This window comes from Takifugu flavidus, chromosome 16, assembly GCF_003711565.1.
Source record: "Takifugu flavidus isolate HTHZ2018 chromosome 16, ASM371156v2, whole genome shotgun sequence".
NCBI lineage: Eukaryota > Metazoa > Chordata > Actinopteri > Tetraodontiformes > Tetraodontidae > Takifugu > Takifugu flavidus.
The window spans coordinates 195,601-220,137 of NC_079535.1; the positions used below are offsets into that span (position 1 = coordinate 195,601).

The window sequence follows — 24,537 nt, forward strand, 5'->3', positions numbered from 1 at the left end:
CATGAGTGCGTGCATGCGTGCATGTGTGTGTGTGTGTTGAGGGTGAGGTGACGTTGTGTTGAGAGTGTGACTGCACTGATTAGGCTGAACCTTTGGACTGAGGAGTGGAAACGTGCTGTCAGCTCATTCGAAAAACACACTTCCACTAACTGACTGGACAGCTGAAGGTCAGACAGCAGAAAAGACCTGTTGTCTGGCTCCACTAGATGAGTGTAATCACCAGTTCGCTCAATTTCCTTGGCCCTGTCTGACTGGAGATGTGTTTCTTCACACTGCCGAACAGCTTGCTCATCGTCAGGCTGCAGGTCCATCTGTTCATGTTCAGATCCACTTACTGGTCAAAAGAAAGAAAAAGCTTTCCTAAAAGATCCAGATCCCACCAGCGTAACGATTCTGTTTGATATATGGATTTGAAGTTGTATGAAATCTCAGCGATTGTTATTTGTAGAGGCATTTGAAGGCGTTAGTAGATGGTGGAGCCATGGTGGACGCTGATTAGTCAGGGTTCTTGGCTGTGGATCTCCTCAGCCGTCAACCGCTCAGGCAATCCTGACGTCCTCCCCAAAACCTGCCTCCCCATGGCCTCCCCCTTCTAGTGAGGGTCAAATCTGATAATAGCTGACAAGTCCTCTAAACTGGTTGTCCATTAGGACTTGCTGTTCCAGGAAAGTGAAGTCTGGAGGGAGACTCTGATTGCTCCTCACAGTCTGGGACATGACAACAGCCTCTGTCCGGAGAACCTGAACAGCCGCTTGAGACATACCTGAGGCCGTAGGGACATATCTGGAGAGGCACAAACCTCCAGAAGGCTGCATTCCTGTGTCAACTATTGCAGATATGCCGAATTATATTTATTGCATTAGTTTAATCACCGTTGACTCTGTTGAATTCATACACCAGAGAGTAATTAGTGGATTTCTCAGCCACTGTGATTGAAGGTCAGTGACACTGACAAAGTAACCTAATCAGGAGAGCTCAGAAGTGCTGCAGTGTATCAGTGAGTCCACGTGTGGAAGGAGACTATTCTGGTTCCCCTGAAAGTCACCAAAAAAAAAAAAACCCCGCAAAAGTACAATAATTCTGTTTTCTTTCAACTTTTTCCAGACAATATGTGGATTTCAGTCTCAGCAGTCTCAGCTTTAACGGACAGGACTTGCTCGCTCTGTTATCTGCTCTTAAGACAGATTCGATCTCGAAATGGTTCGGAGACATTGGTGCAGTGTTTGATCTGAAGAGCTTTATGAAATACAAAGTGAATACAAACGATTTAGACAAAAAGGAAAGTTGATGAATGCAGACACATTAAGAGGAAAGAGCCCCAAACTGCAGCTAGTAATAGGAAATGGAGGATTTATCTGTAGTGAGGATTCCACCATCTAAGGGGGCAGAACCAAGAAAGGAACAACCTACAAACCTTAGCAGTCAGCCTCCAACACAACACACACTCACACACCCAGGCTTATCTGGACATTGCATTTATCATTCAAAATTTGAGAAACGCTGGATCCATCACCTGGACCATACCCTTCTCAGTCCAGGCTGGGATTCAGGATGGTCATGAATGAGCTAAGGGTACTCAGCTAGAACCACAGAGCACTGGTAGCAACTGGCTTCAATGATGAAATGTAGGTGAACAGTCTAAGGGACAGTCTAAGCTTCTACTTGGGGGGGGGGGGGGGGGGGGGGGTATTCAGTGCCGGGCTAAAATACGCCATACCTGAAAGGTCAACTAAGGCCCCCGGTCAGATGATGTCTTGAGGGATTTCATGGATTGTGAATTCCGTATGAAATATTGTTTCGATGAAATCTTTAACCGAGAAGACGGAATGCTCCTCAGATTCCTCTGACTGATCCAATGATCTGTCTGTTGTGTGTGCGTTTTGTTTTTTTCAGTTTGGTCCCTGTCTTTCCCCGTCCTGTCCGTCTCTGTCTCCTTCCCACCTGCATTAACCCATTACCGGCATGTGTCTCCTCTCTGTCTGATCAGCTTGGGCCCTATCCTCCTTGGTTTGAACCCAGTTCACTGTCCCCTGTGCTGTCCTGACTGAAGGTGACCAGAGAACCTCTCATGTCCTGTTCTCTGTTTTCAATTTTGTCCTAACTGCTAGATCTATTGGTCCCACTAAAGACTGCTACAAATGTCCCGTCATATTGACGTCCAGCCTCACAGGGTCTGAAAATTCCTGATCAATAAGTTGATTGTGTGTGAATGTTACCAAGCAAAAGGGTGAAAGATATTTATATCAAAAGGCTGGTACAGCCCAGAGGGAGCCAAGAGAAGAACTTCCTCTGCATCAGTCTGAGAATAGAACCAGGATGATCATTTGACTCCGTGAGAGTGGGAATATCTCACTGATGAGGGTTGGTTCTGCTGCAACATCTATAGGAGACACTACTCAAAAAAAAGCTCAACACTTATGGATGGACAACAAGAGGCCACAAAGGACAACCTAGATGAGACAGGCAGGTGGGACCGCTGCAGCCAAGTTAGAGAACACTAGATCGATGTCCCAGGATATTGTAAGAAATCTTATTTTCTGTAGGATTATGCAAATAAAGTCAAGTAAATGTCTTTAAGGCCAGAATGTCCACTTGGTGTTGTTCTGCACCTGGCCTCGATTTTGTGTGTTATGCTTCTGATCCACAGGGGGGCAGAAGCACCCTGTGGATCGTTTGCACACGTTTGGGTTCATTCCCATGTGTCACCACACCAGCAGTTAAAGGCAGGAGTTGGCAGCCTGACAAGCAAATCTAATGCAACAGTCAATTAAGATCTAGTCCCAGTGTGTCAGCCATAAGCAGATGCAGCTGTTCCTGTGTAGCCACTGCCAAACCGAGGAAACACTCGCGGCTGCCCTTAACATCAAACAAGTGCTGCCTAACTCTGACAACAACAGCCCTTAAAGCCCTGACCTAGGAGGAATCCTGGAGGAGAGAAATTGCCAAAAACCTTTGGAAAGCACCGAGCAAAACGAAGGTTTTGGGACCTAATCCACTGATTGATTCACAGAAGACCTATACTAGTCTGAGAGTCCTAATCTGACATGTGAAGGGACTGAAGTGATGTGAAGGATAGGTCAGATCTGGGTTCACTCATGAATTATCACTCATATGTTGAGTCTGGGAAAGCTGCTCCAGTGTTGTTACAGCCCATAATTTTGATTTATTCTTCCAGTAAACAGAGAAGCAGTTGGAAGAAGTGAACCTTCAAATCAGTCCATCATTAATCCACACGTTGTTTTATTTACCCCTCACTCTCAGCAACTGTGAGAAGGAGTGGAGAAGGACGTAGAGGGATGGGGGTAGAGGGGTGCAATTCAGGGTCAAAAACAGGCAATCTCCTGGAGGCTGATGCTGATTGGCTAAAGGTGGTGGTTGGGGGGAAGGTGGCTGACTCCACAACACTGCCTGCTGGAAGTCTCAGGTGTCGTGGCGAGAGACTTCTGGACAATGTCGGCAAGAGTGGAACAGTTAAGTTGAGCAGTGGCTAAAAAAGCCCCCTTGCCTTGCGGGGGGAAGGGGGGGTGCAAGGGAGTGGTGAACTCATGGCAAACATTCAAGTGGAGGGAATGTTCACGTACGAGTCCTTCTCACAACTGAACAGAGAGCTTAGTCCTAATAAATGACTAATAACAATAATCTATTTACACAACAGTGAAACACTTTTCGATCTGTGATGGAGAATGTTTTACAGTGCAGCTTCAGAAACACTGAAGCGGAGCCTCTTTACATGCATTTTTGGTTGGCTCACTTGAGAATAAAAGTTTCACTCACATCTACCCTTGAGGTGAACTTTAAAATGCGGGCAAACAAACAGAAGCCGCATTTTGAATGGGAAATATTTTCATTTGGGACAAAGAAGAATTTCCCAAACAGGAGCAGTAGGTTTCAGAAGGACAGAGGAAGCAGCAGAGTGCCGAGCTGCTTATTGATGCCTAAAAGAGAGACAGTAAATATTCAGGACAAAAGAAAATATAAAGAAAACGTGTAAATGAAATTGTGAACCAGCCGTAAATCACATACTAAACAGAAGCACAGCAGCATTTAATAAAGCACAAATCACCTCCTGTCCTTTCCCGCTCAATAGTTCTGCCACATCTTAATGGTTGTCCTGACATCTGCGCCAATAATGACTGGAGTGCAGCCACACTCGTCGTTCAAAAGAAAGCAATAAGCATCAGTGATAGGGTAGGATTCAGAGCTCACACAGGGCCTTGTTTCGAGACACACAACCTGCTACAGGAGGAGGACCTGAGAAACCGAGCACAGCAAACAGCAGTCCATCAGCAGGAACCATCCAAATGTGAGCCAATGGCAACGAGCGGGGCGGAACCTGACGAGGAACATTTATCAGGAGTAGTAGTAGTAGTAGGAGTAGGAGTAGGAGGAGTAGGAGTAGTAGCAGTAGCAGTAGTAGTAGGAGCAGTAGTAGTAGTATCAGTAGTAGTAGTAGTAATATTTAATAGAAGTAATGGTAGTGGCACTAGTAGTAGTAGTAGTAGTAGCAGTGATAGTAGTTGTAGTCGTTTTATCAGTAGTAGTAGTAGCAGTAGTATTATTAGTAGTAGTACTAGTATTTAGTAGAAGTAATGGTAGCGGCACTAGTAGTAGCAGTAGTAGTAGTAGTGATAGTATCAGTAGTAGTAGTGGTAGCAGTAGTAGTAGTAGTAGCTGTACTACACAACAATCTATAACAATGTTAGCCAGTGAGCTAGCAGTCACAGCTAATTCAGTGGCACAAGTTTACTCACATGGAAACTCTTCGGTGAATTAGCATTACAGCGTCCTTCCGTACCAGTAAAACCAGTTACTGTTTGTGCAGGAAACACGCCACGTCATGCACATTCTAAGAACAAACAAAATCTTGTGTGATGGTTTTAGTCCACTTTTTTTTTTACAGTGCTGGCCCTGTTGCTTGAATGTTGGTCCAGTTTGGGGTTGTCAGGAGTTTTTCAGTCACCTCCTTCACTTTGTTGGTCAGTGAACACTGACAGTGTTTGCATTATAGCAGCTCAGGTTTAAGCTTCCTCGGTGGTTCCAGGCACTCACGTGGGGGCTCCTCAGAGGAGGGCCCTGACTGAAGTCAGCAGATCAATCAATCAATCTTGATGACGGGTGTGCTGGGATTGGTGTGCTGACAGGTGTTGTAACTGCGTGGCTGTTCAGAAAGAACATCAAAGGAGTTGTGAGCTGTTTTGGGTGCAAACACACACTACAATAAAAGAGTTGTTAAACCTCACTGGCTCAACAGTGAGTTTCTGCTGCCACACTGCTCCATTAGGTCACATGGTCACATGATCAGATATGTGAGCAGAAGGGCTGCTGAGATACATCTGAGAGCTGGAATAGTACTACTCTTTCTCTCTCTCTCTCACACACACACACACACACACACACATACATACACACACACAAACACACACATAAGCACCCCCACACACACACACATGCACACACACAAACACGCATAGATGCACACACACCTATAAACACAGACACATACGCGCACACATACAAACACATGTCACACACACAAACACGCACATACACACACACATAAACACAAATACATACACACATAAAAATGTGCTGTTTCTCTTTTGTGTTATTTTTATTATTAAAATATTTGTAATTTTAAATAATAATTATACATTAATATATTATGTTAACAATACAGGTATGTTGTTATATTATTATCATTATTATAATTATTGTTATTGTTATTATAATTTGTATTATTATCGATGTTATAATTAGTATTAGTGTTACTAATTATTATAATTAGTATTACTGTTATTATAATTAGTATTGTTGTTATTATCATTGATATCATTAGTATTACCACCAGCTCATGTTTGCCAGTGTGGCTTGGACACACAACCACTTTGAGGTCGTGACCAAAAGCTGGTTGAGCTCCTCCAGTTGTCACTCGCCAGGATCATCGGGAGCCTCCTGCAGTCTTCTGTGTAGGTTGCTCAGCCTGGGTTGGGTCGGGGCTCTGGTGGACCTCCTCGGCTTATGGGGATGCGGGGGGAAGAATACCATGCTATCAGGCGATTTAACATTAAATACTGCAGGATGTTCCCTTTGTCCTAGTGACATTTGATATGAGCAACACATATTGAAGAATTGCAACAAAAACATCCAAGGAAAGACAAAAACCCCTTTTTGCTCAAAGTCTCTGAAGTATCTTAATAAATCCACATTAGCAGAAATTAGCTGTAGGACATCAGTCGGTGGGCTATCCGGCTGATGTCTGGAGCCCAGGGACACCAGCAATCGCCGGCCTTCCCTCTCTGTGAGGACCAGCTGTTTTCAGTTGCTTCAGAAACCTGTTGCTTTGGCCTAAAAGACACTGCTGGGTTGCTTCCACATACTGGTGCGTCTTGGCTCATCATCCATCTGCCGTTGTTCGCCTCTTCGCTCCAATCACCTTTGCTGCATTTGGCTAAAACAAAGCGGAAACTACTCCTCCGTGAACCATCACCTTATCGAGCCTGGGAGCTATGCTGTCCGGGGCAGTTTGCCCCTGGTAGGGTCTCACAAGGCAGATTGGTCCTAGGTGAAGGGTCAGACAAAGAATAGTTCATAAGACCCAACATGGTACATCAAAGGGATGAGCCGCAGACCTGGCCCGGAGGGTTACTGGGGCCCCACCCTGGAGCCAGGCCTGGGGCTCGATCATGAGCCTACATCCATGGGGCCGTTTGGGCCCAGCCCGAACCGGCTATGTGGACACTCCTGTCCCCAGTGGACCCACCACCCGCATGAGGAGCATGAAGGGTCCATTGCATTGTGGATTGGGTAGCAGTTATGGAAATTGGCTTTTGGAACATGGAACGTCACCTCTCTGGCAGGAAAAGAGCTGGAGCTTTTGGGGGAGGTTGAGCGCTACCAACTAGATATGGTCGGCTTCACCTCCACACATAGCATCGGCTCGGGAACCCAAGTCCATGAGGGGGGTTGGACACTCTTCTATGCTTGAGTTGCTCGGGGTGAGAGACAGAGAGCTGGGGTGGGCTTTTTGCTTGCCCCTAGACTCTCTAGTTTGACGTTGGGGTTCTCGCGGTCGAGTGAAAGGGTCGCTTCCCTGCACCTTCGGGTCGGGGAACAGGTTTTGACGGTTGTTTGTGCTTATGCACTAAACAATAGTATCCGCACTTTTTGGAGGACCTAGGACGGACACTGGACAGTGTCCCAAATGGGGACTCCGTCGTTCTCCTGGGAGACTTCGACGCTCACGTGGGTAACGACAGCGTGACCTGGAAATTGGGGATTGGGAGGAACAGTCTGCCCGATCAGAACCAGAGTGGTGTGCAGTTATTGGACTTCTGTGCTAGTCGCAGCTTGGCCATAACTAACACCATGTTCAAGCATAAGATTGTTCATTGGTGCTCTTGGCACCATGATGGCCTGGGCCGCAGGACAATGATTGATGTCATAGTCATGTCAGCCAATCTGTGGCCATGTTTTGGACACTCGGGTGAAGAAAGGAGCAGAGCTGTCAACTGATCACTACCTGGTTGTGAGTTGGATCAGGTGTGGGGGGGCACCACATGGACCTGGCAGACCCAAATGCGTAGTGAGGGTTTGTTGGGAATACTTGGTGGGGGAACCCATCAGGCTGGTCTTCATCTCCCTCCAACAGAGCTTTGATCCCGTTCCAGGGGAGGTAGGGGACATTGAGTCTGAATGGGCCATGTTCCGTTCCGCCATTGTCGAGGCAGCTCTCACGAGTTGCAGCTGCAAGGCCCCGTCGGGCGTGGGAGGAGTTCAGTGAGGCTATGGAGGAAGACTTTCGGTCGGCACCGAGAAGATTCTGGCAAACTGTCCGGCACCTTAGGGGTGGCAGGCGGCAACTTGCTCACACCATGCTAGGTGTGCGTGGGGAGCTGCTGACGTCTCCTGGGGCAATGATCCGGCAGTGGAAGGAATACTTCCAGGAGCTCCTCAATCCCACCAACACATATCCACAAGGAGGAACAGAGTTGGGAGACCAGGAGGTGGACCATCCAATTTCCGGGCAGAGGTTGCCAAGGTAGTGAAACAGCTGCCTGGCGGCGGAGCTGGGGAACAGAGGGTGTGTTCCAACTACAGGGGGAACATACTCCTCAGCCACCCTGGGAAAGTCTATGCTAGGGTGCTGGAAAAGAGGATTAGATCAATAGTCAAACCTGTGATCGAGGAGGAACAATACGGGTTTCGCCCTGGTAGTGGAACCACGGATCAGCTCTTACCCCTTGCTGGGGTGCTTGACGGGCATTGCGAGTTTGCCCAACCAGTCCACATGTACTTTGTGGACTTGGAAAAGGCCTATGACCGGGTCCCCAGGAGCATCCTGTGGGGGGGTGCTCTGAGAGTGCGGGGTATAGCATGCAATACCGACACAACCCCCCCCCGACACAACCCCCCCCCACCCCCCCTTAGACGCTAGAGCACAACGCTGGCTTAAACGTGGCTTTATTAAGCCTTTATTAACAGTGTTAACAGTCCGCCTTCACAAACGTCCACATTTATCAACAGATTTGTTTGTTGAGTGTGCACGGCGGCGTCGGTTTGCAGGCTTCTGAAATAATAACTGGTTTTCACGATCTTGCGTGCATGTTTCCGAGCTTTTCCAACTGTGCTGTACCTTTCGAACATGCGTGCGAAGCACAGCACACACCCACACTTCAGGAGGAGTCCATGCCTGGCCTGCGATAAGGTCCCTGCCACCGTCCACCTCTGAGGTCTCCTCTGGCATCCAGGCATTTGGGAGCCCCCAAACTCACCAGGGCGCTCTTTAGTTCTCAGAATGCACCAAATTATTCATTTAGCCTCTTTCACATTTTCTCTGCCTGGTCTGTTTCTCTTCTATCCAGAGCTCCTTTCAGAACCAGTTAGGCAGAAATCCAGTACAGAATGTAAGACAGACAAATGGGAAAATATTAACGTTTCATTTCGCAGAGTTCATCCCAGCAGCCAGGATTCAAATCCACATCAGCAGACAGAGAATCAGGTTGGTAATCCAGGTGGCATAAATAACGAGACACCAGGGCTCAGGAAGAGGAGGAGCCCTTTCAGATCCACCCGCATAGGATGGGGATGATAAAGGGTAAAGGAGGAAGACAGCAGACAGCAGGGACAGGAAGGACAGGACAAGACAGGGACAAAACCGAGAAGACAATAAACAATCTACATGCTGGAATAGACTCCAGATATTTGAGCCATTAAAGGGGTGTTGGACAGATTCAAGTGTGTGTAAAAGCGTCTGGACATCGAGGCCCCGTCTCTACAATCAGGAAATCTTGTGGACAACTGTCACACTGTCCCTGTCCCAAAGAGCGTTTAATCTTGGGAAGTGATGACATCATTGGGCGGTAAACACGCCGCTTCATGGGCCGCACCCATGTGTCTCCTGCCGCGGCGGCTCTGTGAGCGCCTTCCTGCAGCGGCCAGCTTCTCTGGAACGTCCACAGCCTGGAGACACAGTTGGACCCAAACACCAAAACAAAGTCCCAAGAACACATTATCCTACAGAGATATGCTAATAATACAGGCCTATGTTTACGTTTGGTGAAAATATGCATGACTTGCTCTCCTTTCTGACTGGCTGGGTCCGTCCTGATTAGGGAGGCTCCTGGATGTGGACCACAGAGGAGCCAACACCCCCGTCTATCTTTAGAGTCCACCCAGAGCTGTCAGTCCAGAGCTGCCAAAGCTAATGCTATCAGCATCATTCAGCAGTCTATCACTCACACACACACGTATAAAGAGACATGTACACGCGCGTACACACACGCATAGACATGTACACACACGTATAGAGAGACATGTACACACATATGCACATATAGAGATATGCCCACGCACACACAGACATACAGAAACACTCAAACACACACACACAGTCATACACACACCGAGACATGAACACACACAGACATACACACACATATACACAGACAGAAATACATACACACACAGATGCACATACACACACACATATGCACAGATGCACAGACACGCACAGAGACATACAAACACACAGACACACATACGCACACAGTCATACACACATCGAGTACATAAACGCACACACACATAGAGACACACACAGAAATACACACACAGACACCTACACACAGAGACTCACACAGACATACACACACACACAGAGAAACACATAGGTCAGGTGGAGGTATTTTGTAACATCCTCACTAATTATTAGAATCATGTGACTTTAATCTCTGTATCATCAGCTGTGTTTATTGATTTGTTTGTTTGTAGATATTTGTGTCAACAGCAGCTCAGAAAATGGAAATAAGGCAAATGCTGACCTAGAAAAAAGCAGCATGATGTCCTCTGAAGGTTGACTCAGGAGCTCATTTCTCTTGGACTCTGCTGGGACCCGATTACAGGATCACAGAGAACTAATGCTCCAACAAAGCTCAGTCCCTGAAAGTGGCTGCAGCTGGAATGGCTCGGGTTGTGGGCTTGTGGATGTCGCTCAGGCACTTGATCCATCACGACCTGAAGCGAGATGCTGTGTGTTGCTGGATCGGGCCTCCTCCCCCTGTGTGATCCGCAGGCAGCAAGTAGACGGGAAGGCGCTCTCCTCCATCCCTGATCCAGATGGATCCAGACCTGCCAGCCTCTGAAGCAGACCTTGACCCGGTCTTAATCTTTCAGTTAGATTTCTAAAGCAACGAGCGGAATAAGAGCAGACATTAACAGCTACATTTTCGCTGCTGATGAACTTTTCCAAAAAATATTTTCGTGTTTCAAGTGATTGATAAAAAAAAAAGTTTTAAATAATAGCGACATTCCATTTTCATGGGTTAATTGTTGGAGTCTTGTCTGTGACACCAGCATGGGTCTCATTAATCAGCCCCAGCTCCACATTGCCCCCCTTCCGTCCTGCTCCAGCGCCAGGAGGGGCGGTTAGCATACATGCTGCCGGCAACAGAGGCCTCCCTGCGGGGTGAACAGAAGCAAACACTCCGCTGACTGCGCCTGGACAGCCAGGACGGCATTTCATTATGGAACAATACGGGATAGTGCGAGCATGAAGAGGGGGAAGAGACCGGCTGTAGACCTGTCAGTTGCTCCCACAGCCAGGGAGCAGTCGCAGTAATCACCATTTAGCATTTCTGGATCGGCCACAGATGTTGAAGGGTGCAAAATGTCGCGCAGCAACACAGACCTGGTATCAACAACGAGAATCGGTCCTTCGCAATAGTTCTCGTTTTAAATCGCGGACCGCAAAATGACAAGAAACGCTTCACGGTCACTCGAAACTGCATAAAATGTTGGCGTAAAAGGGAATAAAATGGCCTAGAGACGAGCAAATTCCATACACGCTTTATGACATAATTTTAAACATGGTTACAAATATTTGTAGGACGTATCTACTCAATCTCATTTAATAAAGTGTTTTTTTTTACTCCAAAAGTGATTGTATTCTAATAATAATAAGAAGAAGAAGAAAGTGATTGATTTTTTTATTTTATTTTTTTTAAAAAGCCTGTCCAATGATTATTCATATTTTAAATATAAATAAATATAAATATTAAATAGCAACGTTGAATTTTAACGGTTCAGTTTTGGAGCCTTGTCTGCGGCACCAACATGGGTCTCGCTTATTCTGATTATCGTTATTATTGCTGTTTTTGCTCACCCCACAGTCCCAAACATCGGTGTAATTAGTTGTATCTCAGAAAATATTTTAGCCTTTGAGACAACCTCAGTACTGCTGAGGAAAAAACTCCCGAAAGGTGCAACTTGACAATTTCACCTTCCTGCAAACAGACGGATCCTTCAAGCTCAAATGCTACAAAATGACGTGACACCTAATAATCGCACTTGGTCTTCGTCCCCGAGGCTGCTGCTCGGCCTGGACCCACCGAGAACATGGACCAGCCTGGCCGCATCCCCAGCAGCCGGGGAGGCCCGGATGGCGAGCAGCGTGTTGAGAGTGTCATCAATGTATTATTATTATTATCATTGTTGTTGTTGTTATTATTATTATTATTATTATTATATTATTATTATTATTATTATTGTTGTTGTTGTTGTTGTTGTTGTTGTTAGTAGTAGTAGAATTAGTTTCGAATAAACTCTGGATTTGCATTTTTATGTGTGTGTGTTAAATTCGATACTCAACAGGTCGACTAATGAAATGGTGACGGAAGGTTTTATGTTAGTAATAAATATATTTACGTTCTGTAGTTTTATATCTTTTTTTTCCAAAAAAAGATTTTTTTATTTTTTTTTTTTAAAATCTCGTTTCCTAGTGAGAAAATAAAAGACGTTATTTGTTTTCTGTCCTCCCGTCATCACCTGCTCACTCCAGAATTCCACCAAATACGCGAGTAGAAATAAAGGCCACGCACGGAAGTGTGCGTGGGATCTCCCGCATGGATTCAGATGTGGGCATCGCTGCGGGGGGGGGGGGGGGGGGGGGGGGGACGTTAGATGTGCAGGACAGGAGACATTCCCCGCTCGGAATCAGCGTCGGTTTTCCGGCCGAGCTCTGGGAGCAACAAAGACGAGCGCGACACGATGCGCTTTCATGAATGCTTTAATGTTCCTCTTTTTTCTGCACAGAAACACCGGAAGTTAAAATCCACTTTCTCTCCTTTGTACATACTCCATCCGCCTTTTCTCAACCCACAGCACCACATTTACAACATTTAATGTCCATAAAAATGTCACCTATAATATTACGATATATCCACACATGCCCCCCGTCACGTGACGTGCGTATACTTACAAAAAGAAAAATAGAACCTTAAATTAAATATAAATAGTGGCCACAGAATCAATAATAAAATGTAGATTATGTACAAGTGTGCAACATGGCGACAGTTTGATCCCACCGAGTCCAGCTGCCCCCCACCCCCGGCCGTGGCCCGCCCGTCTGCGGGTTATCAGCTGTCCGAGTCCGCGTCGCTTTTTCCCTCCGCACTTTTCTCGGCCGAGTTCCATTTCTGCGACTTCTCCGACTCCTCTGAAGAGGAGCGCTTCTGCCTCCTCCACTTGGCGCGTCTGTTCTTGAACCAAACCTAAACGTGAATTTAAAAAAGAAGAAGAGCCTCATCATCATTTTCTCTTCTTCCATCAGCCTCTTTTATCCCTGCGGCTGTTTCTTTATTATTACTGTTCATTTTAAGTTCATTTTTATTATTGCTGCAAATGTGAGAAGACGAAATAATAAAAGCTTTTGAAATTCATTTCACACACCGCTTCATTTAAAAATCAAATTTTGGATCCGATTTCCGAGGACAGTTTTCCGCAGTTTTACTTGATTCATCTTGATTCTGAAGATAACAATAATAATAAAATTATCGTCTTTATTTTTATTTTTGTTGTTCTTTTTCTTCTTATTATTATTATTACTTTAGCCGTTCCAATGCGTCGAAAGGTGCATGTGTAAATTGATCTAATCCTTCAGACGTGAACGGGTTTACTGTTGTTATTAGTAAGAGTTTTTGGGACGCGTTTGGACTTATCTTCTAACAAAATCTGAGATGTAAAAAGGAAAGAGAAACTCACCTCCACTTTCTCCTCTCGCAGGTGGACTTTGCGGGCCAGTTGTTCGCGGGTTCCGACGTCGGGGTATTTGGTCTCCTGGAAGAGGCCCTCCAGAGCCTCCAGCTGCTCGTCGGTGAAGATGGTTCGGTGCCGCCGCTTCCTGCGGCAGTGCAGCTGGTTGAGGAGCTGCAGCTCGGTGCGTGTGAGACTGCCCATGTTCATGTAGGACATCATCTGATGCGGGACGGGAGACAGCAGCACCGAGCCGGCGCTGTCGTAGCCTGCGGGAGTTGGAGACACCGGGGAGGGAAAGGAGGGAGGGGGGGAGGTGGACACTGGCTCTCAGAGAAACTACCAAAAATGAGGCCGGTGGCGTCACACGAAGCAAAAGTTTGACAGAAGCGCGTTGAAAACGCACGTTTGTCGCCGCCGTCGTGTGAAAGCGGGACAGGACGGAACTTCGGATCAGCGTTCATTTGTCTTTTCCGACGCGAGTGTATACGATTGTTCACAACTATGTAAAGCTGTAAAAGTGCATCACGTTTAAGGATATAAAGCCTTTCCCTGCTCTAATGTGACCGTGTGTGTGTCCTACCTGCCGGGATGCAGGGGCACTGCTGCGGGCTCAGGCTGGGCACGGACACGCAGCAGGGCGCTCCTCCTCCGCTGGCCTGGACGTGCAGCTGTCCGTAGTAGTAGCCGTTATATCCTATCCTGGTTCCGCCGCTCACTGGCTGGATCCCTGTGGGAGAGGGCCCGCATGTGGCCGAATATAGTCCACTGTAGTCGGTGTAGAGAGATTCCGAGAGGCCGGCGGGTAGAACCGCCGGGCCGCTCCGGTGTAGCAGCAGCGGCTCCTTGCAGCTCGGCCGGCCGGACAGGATGCTGTCGATGCTGAACATCCCGGAGGGCATCACGAAGCGAAAAAGGCTGATAATGAAAGTTTTTTTGGACTGGATACAAACGTCCCGTGTTGAGGACCAACTCACTCAAAAGTGCGTCATGGTCGCTGAGACGTCGCTTTTTTTTCTTTTTTTCCTGCTTGCGCGACTCCGTCAACTGACTTCGAGGATGCGGATGGATTTTTTTACTGGTTCCAGTCGAGTTGAAGGGCTGCGTTTTATTGGCCGCTGACGTCACGACGGAGCGCCTGCTCTGGGGTCTGCACGGACGCCCTCGAAGCTGTGTATTGAGAATTAATTCAATTAAGATAATCCTCACTGTTTGCATACTTTTTAAAAGTTCGGTTGCAGGGCCACAGAGGGTCTTCCCCGCAGATTAATCCGATTATTGCCTTGTCAGAGACCACTCGATAATCTATGGAAGACATTAACATCAGTGTTTACCAAGGACCCTTCATAAAGTTCGTCAACGTCCCAACGGCGGACTTCCTGCGGCCTGAACAGGAGCTTTATTAATATTGCTGCTTAGGAGCCCACACCCGTTTATTAAACACCCGCTGAGCTGAGCCAAAGCAGCCCGACACTGTCCACCAGCACTGGATGGGGGGGAGGACTGGGTGTAAGTGAACAGAGACCGAGGCTAAAGTCTCCTTCTCTGTAAATCAATGTGGACTAGTTGCTGTTCCAGACCAACTTTCCATTTTCTTCACATCTTCCTCCGCTCGCTTCTCCGCAGGTCGCAGATTAGTGCGCTTCCTGCGGACCCCCCGGCACCGCCACAATGGCCAACATCTCCCCCCCGACAGCGATAAGATAACGGCCCGTTATCACCTCAATTCAGCGCCGTGAAGAAGGAACTTATTGCGTATTTACACCGCTAATCAACATGACGGAGGGGGGACGCTGGAGGAACGTGGATTCTCAGTTCAGACCTTAATGGGACTCGCTGATTGCATTTATCTCTCGATGGGGTGTTAACGGCCGCTCAGGCCAGGCTGACTGGTGCGGTTGTGATTTGGACATGCAGAGATTAGCCGGAGGAAATGATGATATGCGGCCTGAGGTGCCGCAGCGCTGCGGGGTTGATGCTCCTCCACTAATACGCTGCAGCAACTCATCACCGACGTCCAGGTTTGCTCTGCGGGCCCAAAGTTCCGTTTTTATCCGTCCCATTGCGGATTTACGACACAGTCCTGTTATAGTGTGGGCGAGTCTATTTGATTAGAGGAAAGAAAACCCTGATGATTGTTTTTAATTTTGGGAAAATGCCCAGGATGAAACTAAACCCACCCGTTTACACGATGGAAGCCAGTCATAAATTGAATGTGAAACCATTTGGAAGAATTATTGAAACTGAGTCACAAAGAAGAGCTTAGCTCTGAAGACAGCTTTCAAAGCTGTTTGCTCTCTTTTCTTTACTCCTCTAAATCTGTAAGTCCGAGTCGCTGGTGACGTCAGCTCGAAATTTCTACATCGATATGTGGGACTATTAAAATCAGATTAGAATTTCTTTTTTCATGAATTCGACGGTAACTTTTCGTTTTTGTGTGTTCTCCAATGAATACATGAATCAAAATCTGTCTGTCGTCCTTTGATATGGAAAGAGGTTCGCTGAAATGCCTTTTCTGTAATACAGTCACAGAGAAAAAGAGATGAGGGCCAAATGGCCAAATACTGTTATTATTTTCACATTTATTTCTATATTTCTACTTCCAAGTGCCAGTGAAAGAACTGAGTAAAAAAGAGGGGGATTGCTGGAAAAAGGAAACATCAATTTGAAAAGAAAAGCTGAGGGAAAAGTGGAGCCAAGGCTGCACTTACACATGAATAGAAGCGTCAATCAGGCTGCAGATGGTGGCTGAGGACTCACAAAGCCACAATGCTGAACACATCTTTATATATCAGCGCTCTGATCTGTAAAAGCCGGCAAATAAAACAGCGAAACCGTCACCGGCGCGCCTGTCACAGGGCGTGTACGGTCGCACAGAAACATTCCAAAGTTTAGAGGATGACAGATGTGCCCGCAGAGGCCGCGTTCTCCTCTCCTCTCTGTCAATTATTCATTTCCTGGGAGCCAAATCTTCTGTCCGCGTGCAGGAAATCCGCGCATCTTCATCACGGGTGAAGCTCTTGTTCTTCATGACGTTGTGTAGCTGCTGCTTGTGCAGGATGGAGTGAGATGACAGCGAGGAGCTTTAATGCAAAAGAAAAAATAAATAAAATAGGCAACAAATTTGTCGTCATGGAAACGCTGCGATTCATTCCTGGATTAGACCAACACCCCAGAGCATGAAAGGAAGGAAGCCCCAGGTTATCACTGCCGCCTTCACAAAATCACAACAACAACGACAACAACAACAACAACAGTGATGTGATTGGAGAGTGTGTGTCCGAGCAAGAGCACAAAGTTGTTCACCTGTTGTCCCCCACTCCCTGTATGATGCTCATCAGCCAAATGGATCCCAAATAACCCAAATCAACAGGAAGTAATCAAAGAAACAGGAAACAGCTCGGTGGATACAGATGTCCAACTGTCCCAGTGCAGCGAGGCATCAGTGAACATCACGCACAGAAACTGCTGTCCACCACACAGGTCACAGGTGTGTGTGTGTGTGTGTGTGTGTGTGTGTGTGTGTGGTGTGTGTGTGTGTGTGTGTGTGTTTATGTGTGTGGGTGTGTGTGTGTGTGTTAGCGACCCAGGCGTGGTGTCAGACACAGACGTTTCTCTATTTTTATCACGTGTATTTGAAGCCAGACAGAAAAACAGTCAACACAGCTCTCTCACTCCGTCTCTGTCTCTCGCTCGCTCTCTTCGTCTCTGCCTGCTTCTCTTTCCCCCTTTCTCCCATGATCTCTATCTTTCTCTCTATATGTTGTTTCTGTGTTTTTTATGAAAACAACAACAACACACCATTTGACTGTTAAAGGGGATCAGGTGGGGGGACCAGTAGGACCACCAGCAACAGTGGTGAAACAGGTTAATCAGCAGCTTAGCCTTATCCTCCCGGAGGTGAAGAGGACTGAGCAGGACCTCCGTGGCTCCGTACAGTGATCGTTCTCCAGGCATGTGCGGCTGCGGCACCGTGCACACGTATCCCAGTTCCACATCTACTCGAGCCAACCTCATCACTCTCTGGACTCTTCCTAATTTATCTCAGAACTTTCTCTGAAGATGCAAATAGTTGTCTGTAGATCCGCCATCTGCTGGTTTTATGAGCGCTGACGTCTGATATTAGCACAGAGCGGGTGGCTGAGCCCAGAACACTGGAGGCTGATTGACACCTGCTCAGTGTCTCCCCAAGCTGTTGTTGCTGCTGCTGCTATTGTTGCTACTGTTATGTTTGCTGTTGTTACTGTGTTTTCTGTTGTTGATGCTGTTGCTGCTGCTGGTATTGTTGTTGCTGCTATGTTTGCTGTTGTTGCTGTGTTTTCTGTTGTTGATGCTGTTGCTGCTGCTGGTATTGTTGTTGCTGCTATGTTTGCTGTTGTTACTGTGTTTTCTGTTGTTGTTGATGCTGTTGTTGTTGCTGCTGCTATGTTTGCTGTTGTTGTTGATGCTGTTGCTGCTGCTATTGTTGTTGCTGCTATGTTTGCTATTGTCGCTCCTGCTGTGGTTGTTCTTGTTATGTTAGCTGTTGCTTCTGCTGTTGTTGCTGTATTTGCTGTACTTGTTGATGCTGTTGCTGCTGCTGTTGTGTTTTCTGTTGTGTTTTCTGTTATTGTTGCTGCTGTTGTTGCTGCCCTTGCTGTTCTGCAGTGGTAGCATTTTCGGGAGAAGAGCACAACAGAGTTCACAGACCAGCACGAGTCTTGCATGTGGATCCTAAGGAACTGGACTTTCAGCCACTGGGAAAGAGATGTGTGTGTGAGCTGTTACCAGCAGCCAGAGTTCAGGTTTCACATCAATATACAAACGTATGAACACACATATGCACGCTCACATACACACGCACACACGCATGCACGCGCGCGCACACACACACACACACACACACACACACACACACACACACACGTGGTGAAGCTGCTGCATGTATCCAGTCAGTTTTGTCTTAAAAAAGTTCGGTTCATTGCTGCGGTCAGGCTGTGGGAGGACAGAGAGGCCTGGCCCCTCTGTTCAGAGGTCATCAATCATTCCTCCTAATCAGAATTCATTGGCCACTCCTGATAATTACTGATTACTGGCAGCCAATTGACAGGATCAAGAAAACACACACACACACAACACACACACACACACACACACACGTGTGTGTGTGTCATATGAGGCATCAGGGAGATATTTACACTTTAAAAGCTCTGAAACATGCACTCAGACTCTTTTCACAAGGTGCTACTTAACACACTTCAAAATTCAAGAAATTCAAACCAGTTCTGAAGGTTGTGGCAGGAACTTAATGGAACCTGGAATTATTCTATCAAAACAAGCTGGGATGGAGTCAACATGTTAGAATTTAAAACACAATGCTTATTTAAGATATCAGCCTATATTTAGTGCCAAGCACAGCCTGTGTGTGTGTGTGTGTGTGTGTGTGTGTGTGGTGTGTGTGTGTGTGTGTGTGTGTGTGTGTGTGTGTGTGTGTGTGTGTGTGATCAATAATCAGGCCTTCACCATTCCAACAATGTCCAACAACCAATCAGAGATCCAACAGGACCTGGTATTTTATGTCAAATCAAATCAATCTTTATTTACATAGCATCTTTTACAATCAAAATTGTTTCAAGGTGCTTTCCAGAATCCCAGGGCCTAACCCCAGACAAGCAACAGTGGCAAGGAAAAACTCCCCTTTAAGAGGAAGAAACCTTGAGCAGGACCAGGCTCATGTAGGGGGACCCTCCTGCTGATGGCCAGCTGGGTAAAGAGAGAGGAGAGGAGAGGAGAGGAGAGGAGAGGAGAGGAGAGGAGAGGAGAGGAGAGGAGAGGAGGAGAGGAGAGGAGAGGAGAGGAAACCATGACCCAGTGTGGTGACAGAGGCCTGTCAGGTGATCATGTTTCTGGACCCCGGCAGCCTTGGCCTATAACAGCATAGCTAAAATGTGACTTAACGATTAGATGACCCCCTAAGTATGATAATTTGTCTGTCTATGATAGTAACTGGAACTACAGAATTAACAACAATAAGCTTTTTCAAAGAGGTAGGTTTTAAGTTTGATCTTAAAAGTAGAGATGGAGTCAGCCTCCCGTACCTGGACAGGGAGCTGGTTCCATAGCAGGGGGGCCTCGTAGCTAAATGCTCGGCCCCCCATTTTACTCCTAGAGACTCTGGAAACCACAAGTAGACCAGTGTTCTGAGAGCGGAGCGGTCTATTGGGCTGATAAGGTATCACTAGCTCCTCCAGTTAGGATGGAGCTAGGCCTCTGAGGACCTTGTAGGTCAAAAGAAGGGTTTTAAGAATTATTCTGAATTTAACGGGCAGCCAATGAGACGCCATTACAGGAGTTATGTGGGCAGCCTCAATCACCTTGAGAGGGTTGATCAGTACCAAGTGTGATGGAAAAGGACCAAGACCCGGGGCAGAAGGGCAGAAGCAGCATAATGCAGTCCTGAAACAGCACCAGAATGTTGGAGTCTGGGAGGTATTAGCTAGCCAGCACCTGGCCAAGTGCAGGTCCCATCCCTCTGTGTAACATAATCTAAAACCTTAACTCTGTCAGGCTACTGGCAAAGGTCTCCCATTAATCCAGCACAGGTGCCAAATATTTCCCCTGTTGGGGGAAAATCTGCTCCAAGACATAATATTTTCATTCTATTATACCTTAAAAACACTAAAAGATGCATAAATAACAGAGGAAGAATGTGACATCCGGAGCACGGGGAATCAAGGAGAAGAGAAGGGAACAGAATATCAGCCACCACATACAAACCTGGAGGTTTCGCTGGGCATTGGTGAGAGACAACCCCACACTTAAACTGCCTGCTCTCTTCTTGACCCAGGAAATAAGAGCTGATTTTAACAGTGCCACCATTGTGATTTACAAATCATTTCATTGAGTGGCTGAAAATCTTTAATATCCACTGATGACAGGACGGAATTAGCCACATATTTCCCCTCCTAATTTTCTTTTTCGCTGCGCGAGCTGGGGCCCTAATCCCATCTTTATATGGCCCCATCGCTGAGATGCAGGCTGCCGTACTGCTGCTGGAACCTTCTTCTTGTAAGGCAAGATGCATTTGTACAGCTGCCTCAACGTAGCCTTTGTCTGGGCAGCTCCGAAGAGGAGGGGGATGGGGGCATTGTGCCAGCTCCGGGTTATTCAAGAGCCTGAGAATCAATCTGGAATTACATTTAAGCCCTGTCGTAATGAGCATCATTAGGGGCAGCTGAAGCATGCACATGGCCAGACTCTGCAGGTACACCTGAAACGCAGCATTCCCTGAGATCTTTGTCATATCTATAATTCAATCATCCTGGAAATGCAGGCAGACCTCTCCCCAAAGCTAAAACCTACCAGAGCGTTACCATTCAGCTCTCTGGATCTTTATCTGAGGACTTTCAAAGATCTACTTCCACATTTGCCTTGTTCCGTTTCCAAGCAGGCTCTGCAGGAGGAAGAAGGGCTCACGCTGCACAAAGCTGCTCAATTCAATTACTGACCTGGTTTGGGGCTAATTCAAGTCATCGTTTGAGATTTTTCTAATCGTGCATTCAAATGTGGCTTCAGACAGCAGATAGAGAGCCCTCCAGTACCGACATCCCCAGCGTGCCCTCTTCCATGTCCCTGTGATGGAACGTGGTCAGGAGCCTCTGGAGTCCTGCTCAAACTCAACAGTGCCCCACAACCCTTTAACACAGTTTGCTGACAGCCGAATCGGCTCTAATAAATATAGCCTGGTAATGCTTTAAACCCTTTACCCTGCCCTCACTGGAATCTCCTGCCCCAATTAGCCCCTTCTCAGTATGTTGGTATTGGCACATAACCGCTGCTGATTTCTATCACATTTCAGTAATTCAATAAGCTTTAGGACATTCGGAAGATAGCCTTGAACCACTTGAGCAGGTTATGCTATGGTTAATGCAATACTGGTTAAATATGCATTTATGGGAAAAGTCTGGGAGATGTTCAGATAAAACCCTTTTGAATAAACATCAGAAATGTTCCAAACATAAGCTGTGTAAAGGAAACAGCGGAGCTGTAGAGTGTCTACAGACCACAGGCTCCATAGGAAATGATTTTCTCATCCTTCATAATCAAACACCATAATGCAAAACAGCACCAGCAAAAGCTGCTCCAAAACACTCCAAGAACCTGGGCCAGAGCCCTCTGGTACCATGAACCAGAGCAGGTTCTTCACCATGCTCCATGGACAGATGGATGGATGGATGGATGGATGGATGGATGGATGGATGGATGGATGGATGGAGGATGGATGGATGGATGGATGGATGGATGGATGGATGGATGGATGGATGGATGGATGGATGGATGGATGGAGAGGTCTGTGTAAAGCTTCCTGATGCTGTGGCTCAGGAAGGTTGAAGGTTCTAAATCAAATCAAATCAAACCAAATCAATCTCTATTTATATAGCGTCTTATACAATCAAAATTGTTTCAAGGTGCTTTCCAGAATCCCAGGGCCTAACCCCAGACAAGCAACAGTGGCAAGGAAAAACTCCCCTTTAACAGGAAGAAACCTTGAGCAGGACCAGGCTCATGTAGGGGGATCCTCCTGCTGATGGCCGGCTGGGTAAAGAGAGAGGAGAGGAGAGGAGAGGAGAGGAGAGGAGAGGAGAGGAGAGGAGGAGAGGAGAGGAGAGGGAGAGGGAGAGGAGAGGAGAGGAGAGGAGAGGAGAGGAGGAGAGGAGAGGAGAGGAGAGGAGAGGAGAGGAGAGGACGGGCACAGAGCAAACACAAAAACACACACAAAAATACACTATTTATACAGGGGGTCAGCGGGGCCGGAGGTCGGTTATGCAGCTCCGAAGGCAGCGATACCTGTAAATGAATAGAGAAGGGGGGGAGAAGCAGAAAAACTACACAGGAATCAGCATAACTAGTCTGCTTGATGACGGGGAGGAAAGGAGAGGAAAGGAGAGGAGAGGAGAGGAAACCATGACCCAGTGGGGGGGGTGACAGAGGCCTGTCAGGTGATCATGTTTCCGGACCCCGGCAGCCTTGGTCTATAACAATACAGCTAAGATGTTAACCTAATGATTAGACGACCCCCTAAGTATGATAATTTGTCTGTCTATGATAGTAACTGGAACTACAGAATTAGTAACAATAAGCTTTTTCAAAGAGGTAAGTTTTAAGTCGATCTTAAAAGTAGAGATGGAGTCAGCCTCCCGTACCTGGACAGGGAGCTGGTTCCATAGCAGGGGGGCCTGGTAGCTAAATGCTCGGCCCCCCATTCTACTCCTAGAAACTCTGGGAACCACAAGTAGACCAGCATTCTGAGAGCGGAGCGGTCTATTGGGCTGATAAGGTATCACTAGCTCCTCCAGGTAGGATGGAGCTAGGCCTCTCTGAGGACCTTGTAGGTCAAAAGAAGGGTTTTAAGAATTATTCTAAATTTAACGGGCAGCCAATGAAGAGACGCCATTACAGGAGTTATGTGATCTCTTTTTTCAATACCTGTCAGAACTCTGGCTGCAGCATTTTGGATTACCTGGAGGCTTCTGAAAGTGTTGTTTGGACACCTTGATAATAAAGAATTACAATAGTCCAGCCTGGAAGTAACAAATGCATGGACTAACTTTTCAGCATCATGCTGCGTCAGTAGTCTCCTGATCTTTGTGATGTTCCTCAGGTGAAAAAAGGCACTTCTAGAGACTATTTAATGTGTGAGTTGAAGGAGAGGTTTTGGTCAAAAGTTCCTCCTAAGTTCCTCACAGAAAGACTAAATGTTAATGAGATACCATCTAGAGTGATCATGTGATCTAATCTATCCCTGAGAGGTTCAGGACCAAACACCGTGACCTCAGTTATTCCTGAGTTAAGGAGGAGGAAATTTGAAGACATCCAGGACTTTATGTCGTTAAGACAGGTCTGAAGCTTCACTAACTTCTCTGTCTCCTCTGGTTTCATGGATAAATAAAGCTGAGTGTCATCAGCATAATAATGAAAATTTATCCCATGCTGCCGAATAATGTTCCCTAAAGGAAGCATGTACAAGGTGAAAAGGATTGGTCCAAGTACAGAACCTTGTGGAACTCCATGGCTAACCCTACTGTATGAAGAGGCAACACCATGGACATGAGCAAACTGGTATCTATCCGATAAATATGATCTAAACCAGTCTAGTGCTGTCCCTTTAATCCCAATCACATGTTCCAGTCTCTGTAACAAGATGCTGTGATCAACTGTATCAAAAGCAGCACTGAGATCCAGCAGAACCAGCATAGAGACCAGTCCACATCTGAAGCTATGAGAAGATCATTAGTAACTTTAAGAAGTGCTGTTTCTGTGCTGTGGTGAGCTCTAAAGCCTGACTGAAACATCTCAAACAGGCTGTTCCTCTGCAGGTGCTCCAGTAACTGAGTCACCACCACTTTCTCAAGAACTTTAGAGATAAAAGGAAGGTTGGATATTGGCCTATAATTTGCTCATACATCAGGCTCTAGTGATGTTTTTTTAAGCAACGGCTTAATCACTGCCACCTTGTAGGACTGGGGTACATAACCTGTCACTAAAGAAACATTGATCTGGTCCAGGATAGAACTGCCTATCAATGGTAAAACATCCTTCAACAGGTTCTAGAAGTACAGATTTCAGTGGAGACGGTCACATGTTGGTAGAGGTTCCGTCTGCTGGGCCCTGCAAGAGAACACACGTTCATGGAGCTGGGAGATGATGGTCCTCTCCTCTCCTCTCCTCTCCTCAACCAGATGTTTTCCTACAGAAGAGCAGTGTTGGATCAACAGATTTAACCTGTTTCATCTCTGTAGAATCAGAAGTGAAACTTGACCTTCTTGAACTTGTGGACTGGTCACATGTGCCATAACTGCAGTGTGCCTTGCCTGTGTGTGTGTGTGTGTGTGTGTGTGTGTGTGCGTGTGTGTGTGTGTGTGTGTGCGTGTGTGTGTGTGTGTGTGTGTGTTTGGGGGGTAGGGGTTCTTGTGACGGGGAAACTGATTTAGAGCATTCAAGCCTTCATATCAGGTTACAGCCTGAACTCAA

The 24,537-nt window shown here is 46.7% G+C and overlaps 1 protein-coding gene and 3 long non-coding RNA genes across 5 annotated transcripts; 1 reads left to right on the top strand and 3 right to left on the bottom strand.

The window, feature by feature from the left end:
• Window positions 1-3,114: 3,114 nt before the first annotated feature.
• LOC130540067 (uncharacterized) lies at window positions 3,115-6,488 on the bottom strand. Its single transcript, XR_008954303.1, has 3 exons — window positions 5,843-6,488; window positions 4,064-5,158; window positions 3,115-3,935 (listed from the first exon to the last, which is right to left on the bottom strand). It is a non-coding gene; the product is annotated as an uncharacterized LOC130540067 (long non-coding RNA).
• Window positions 6,489-10,012: 3,524 nt separating this feature from the next.
• On the bottom strand, window positions 10,013-12,435 carry LOC130540064 (uncharacterized). Its single transcript, XR_008954300.1, has 3 exons — window positions 11,660-12,435; window positions 11,078-11,185; window positions 10,013-10,956 (listed from the first exon to the last, which is right to left on the bottom strand). It is a non-coding gene; the product is annotated as an uncharacterized LOC130540064 (long non-coding RNA).
• A 111-nt stretch (window positions 12,436-12,546) lies between these two features.
• Window positions 12,547-14,624, bottom strand: gsc (goosecoid). 2 transcript variants are annotated; one of them, XM_057058945.1, is made up of 4 exons: window positions 14,111-14,624; window positions 13,537-13,796; window positions 13,225-13,301; window positions 12,927-13,046 (listed from the first exon to the last, which is right to left on the bottom strand). In XM_057058945.1, exons 1-3 carry the CDS (start codon window positions 14,427-14,429, stop codon window positions 13,233-13,235), a joined length of 648 nt encoding a protein of 215 aa, XP_056914925.1. In that variant the 5' UTR covers window positions 14,430-14,624; the 3' UTR covers window positions 12,927-13,046; window positions 13,225-13,232. The 2 variants fall into 2 exon arrangements, with proteins under 2 accessions (XP_056914924.1, XP_056914925.1); XM_057058944.1 differs by lacking the exon at window positions 13,225-13,301 and having other exon boundaries at window positions 12,547-13,046; window positions 14,111-14,619.
• A 147-nt stretch (window positions 14,625-14,771) lies between these two features.
• Window positions 14,772-15,926, top strand: LOC130540065 (uncharacterized). Its single transcript, XR_008954301.1, has 2 exons — window positions 14,772-15,036; window positions 15,154-15,926. It is a non-coding gene; the product is annotated as an uncharacterized LOC130540065 (long non-coding RNA).
• Window positions 15,927-24,537: the final 8,611 nt, after the last annotated feature.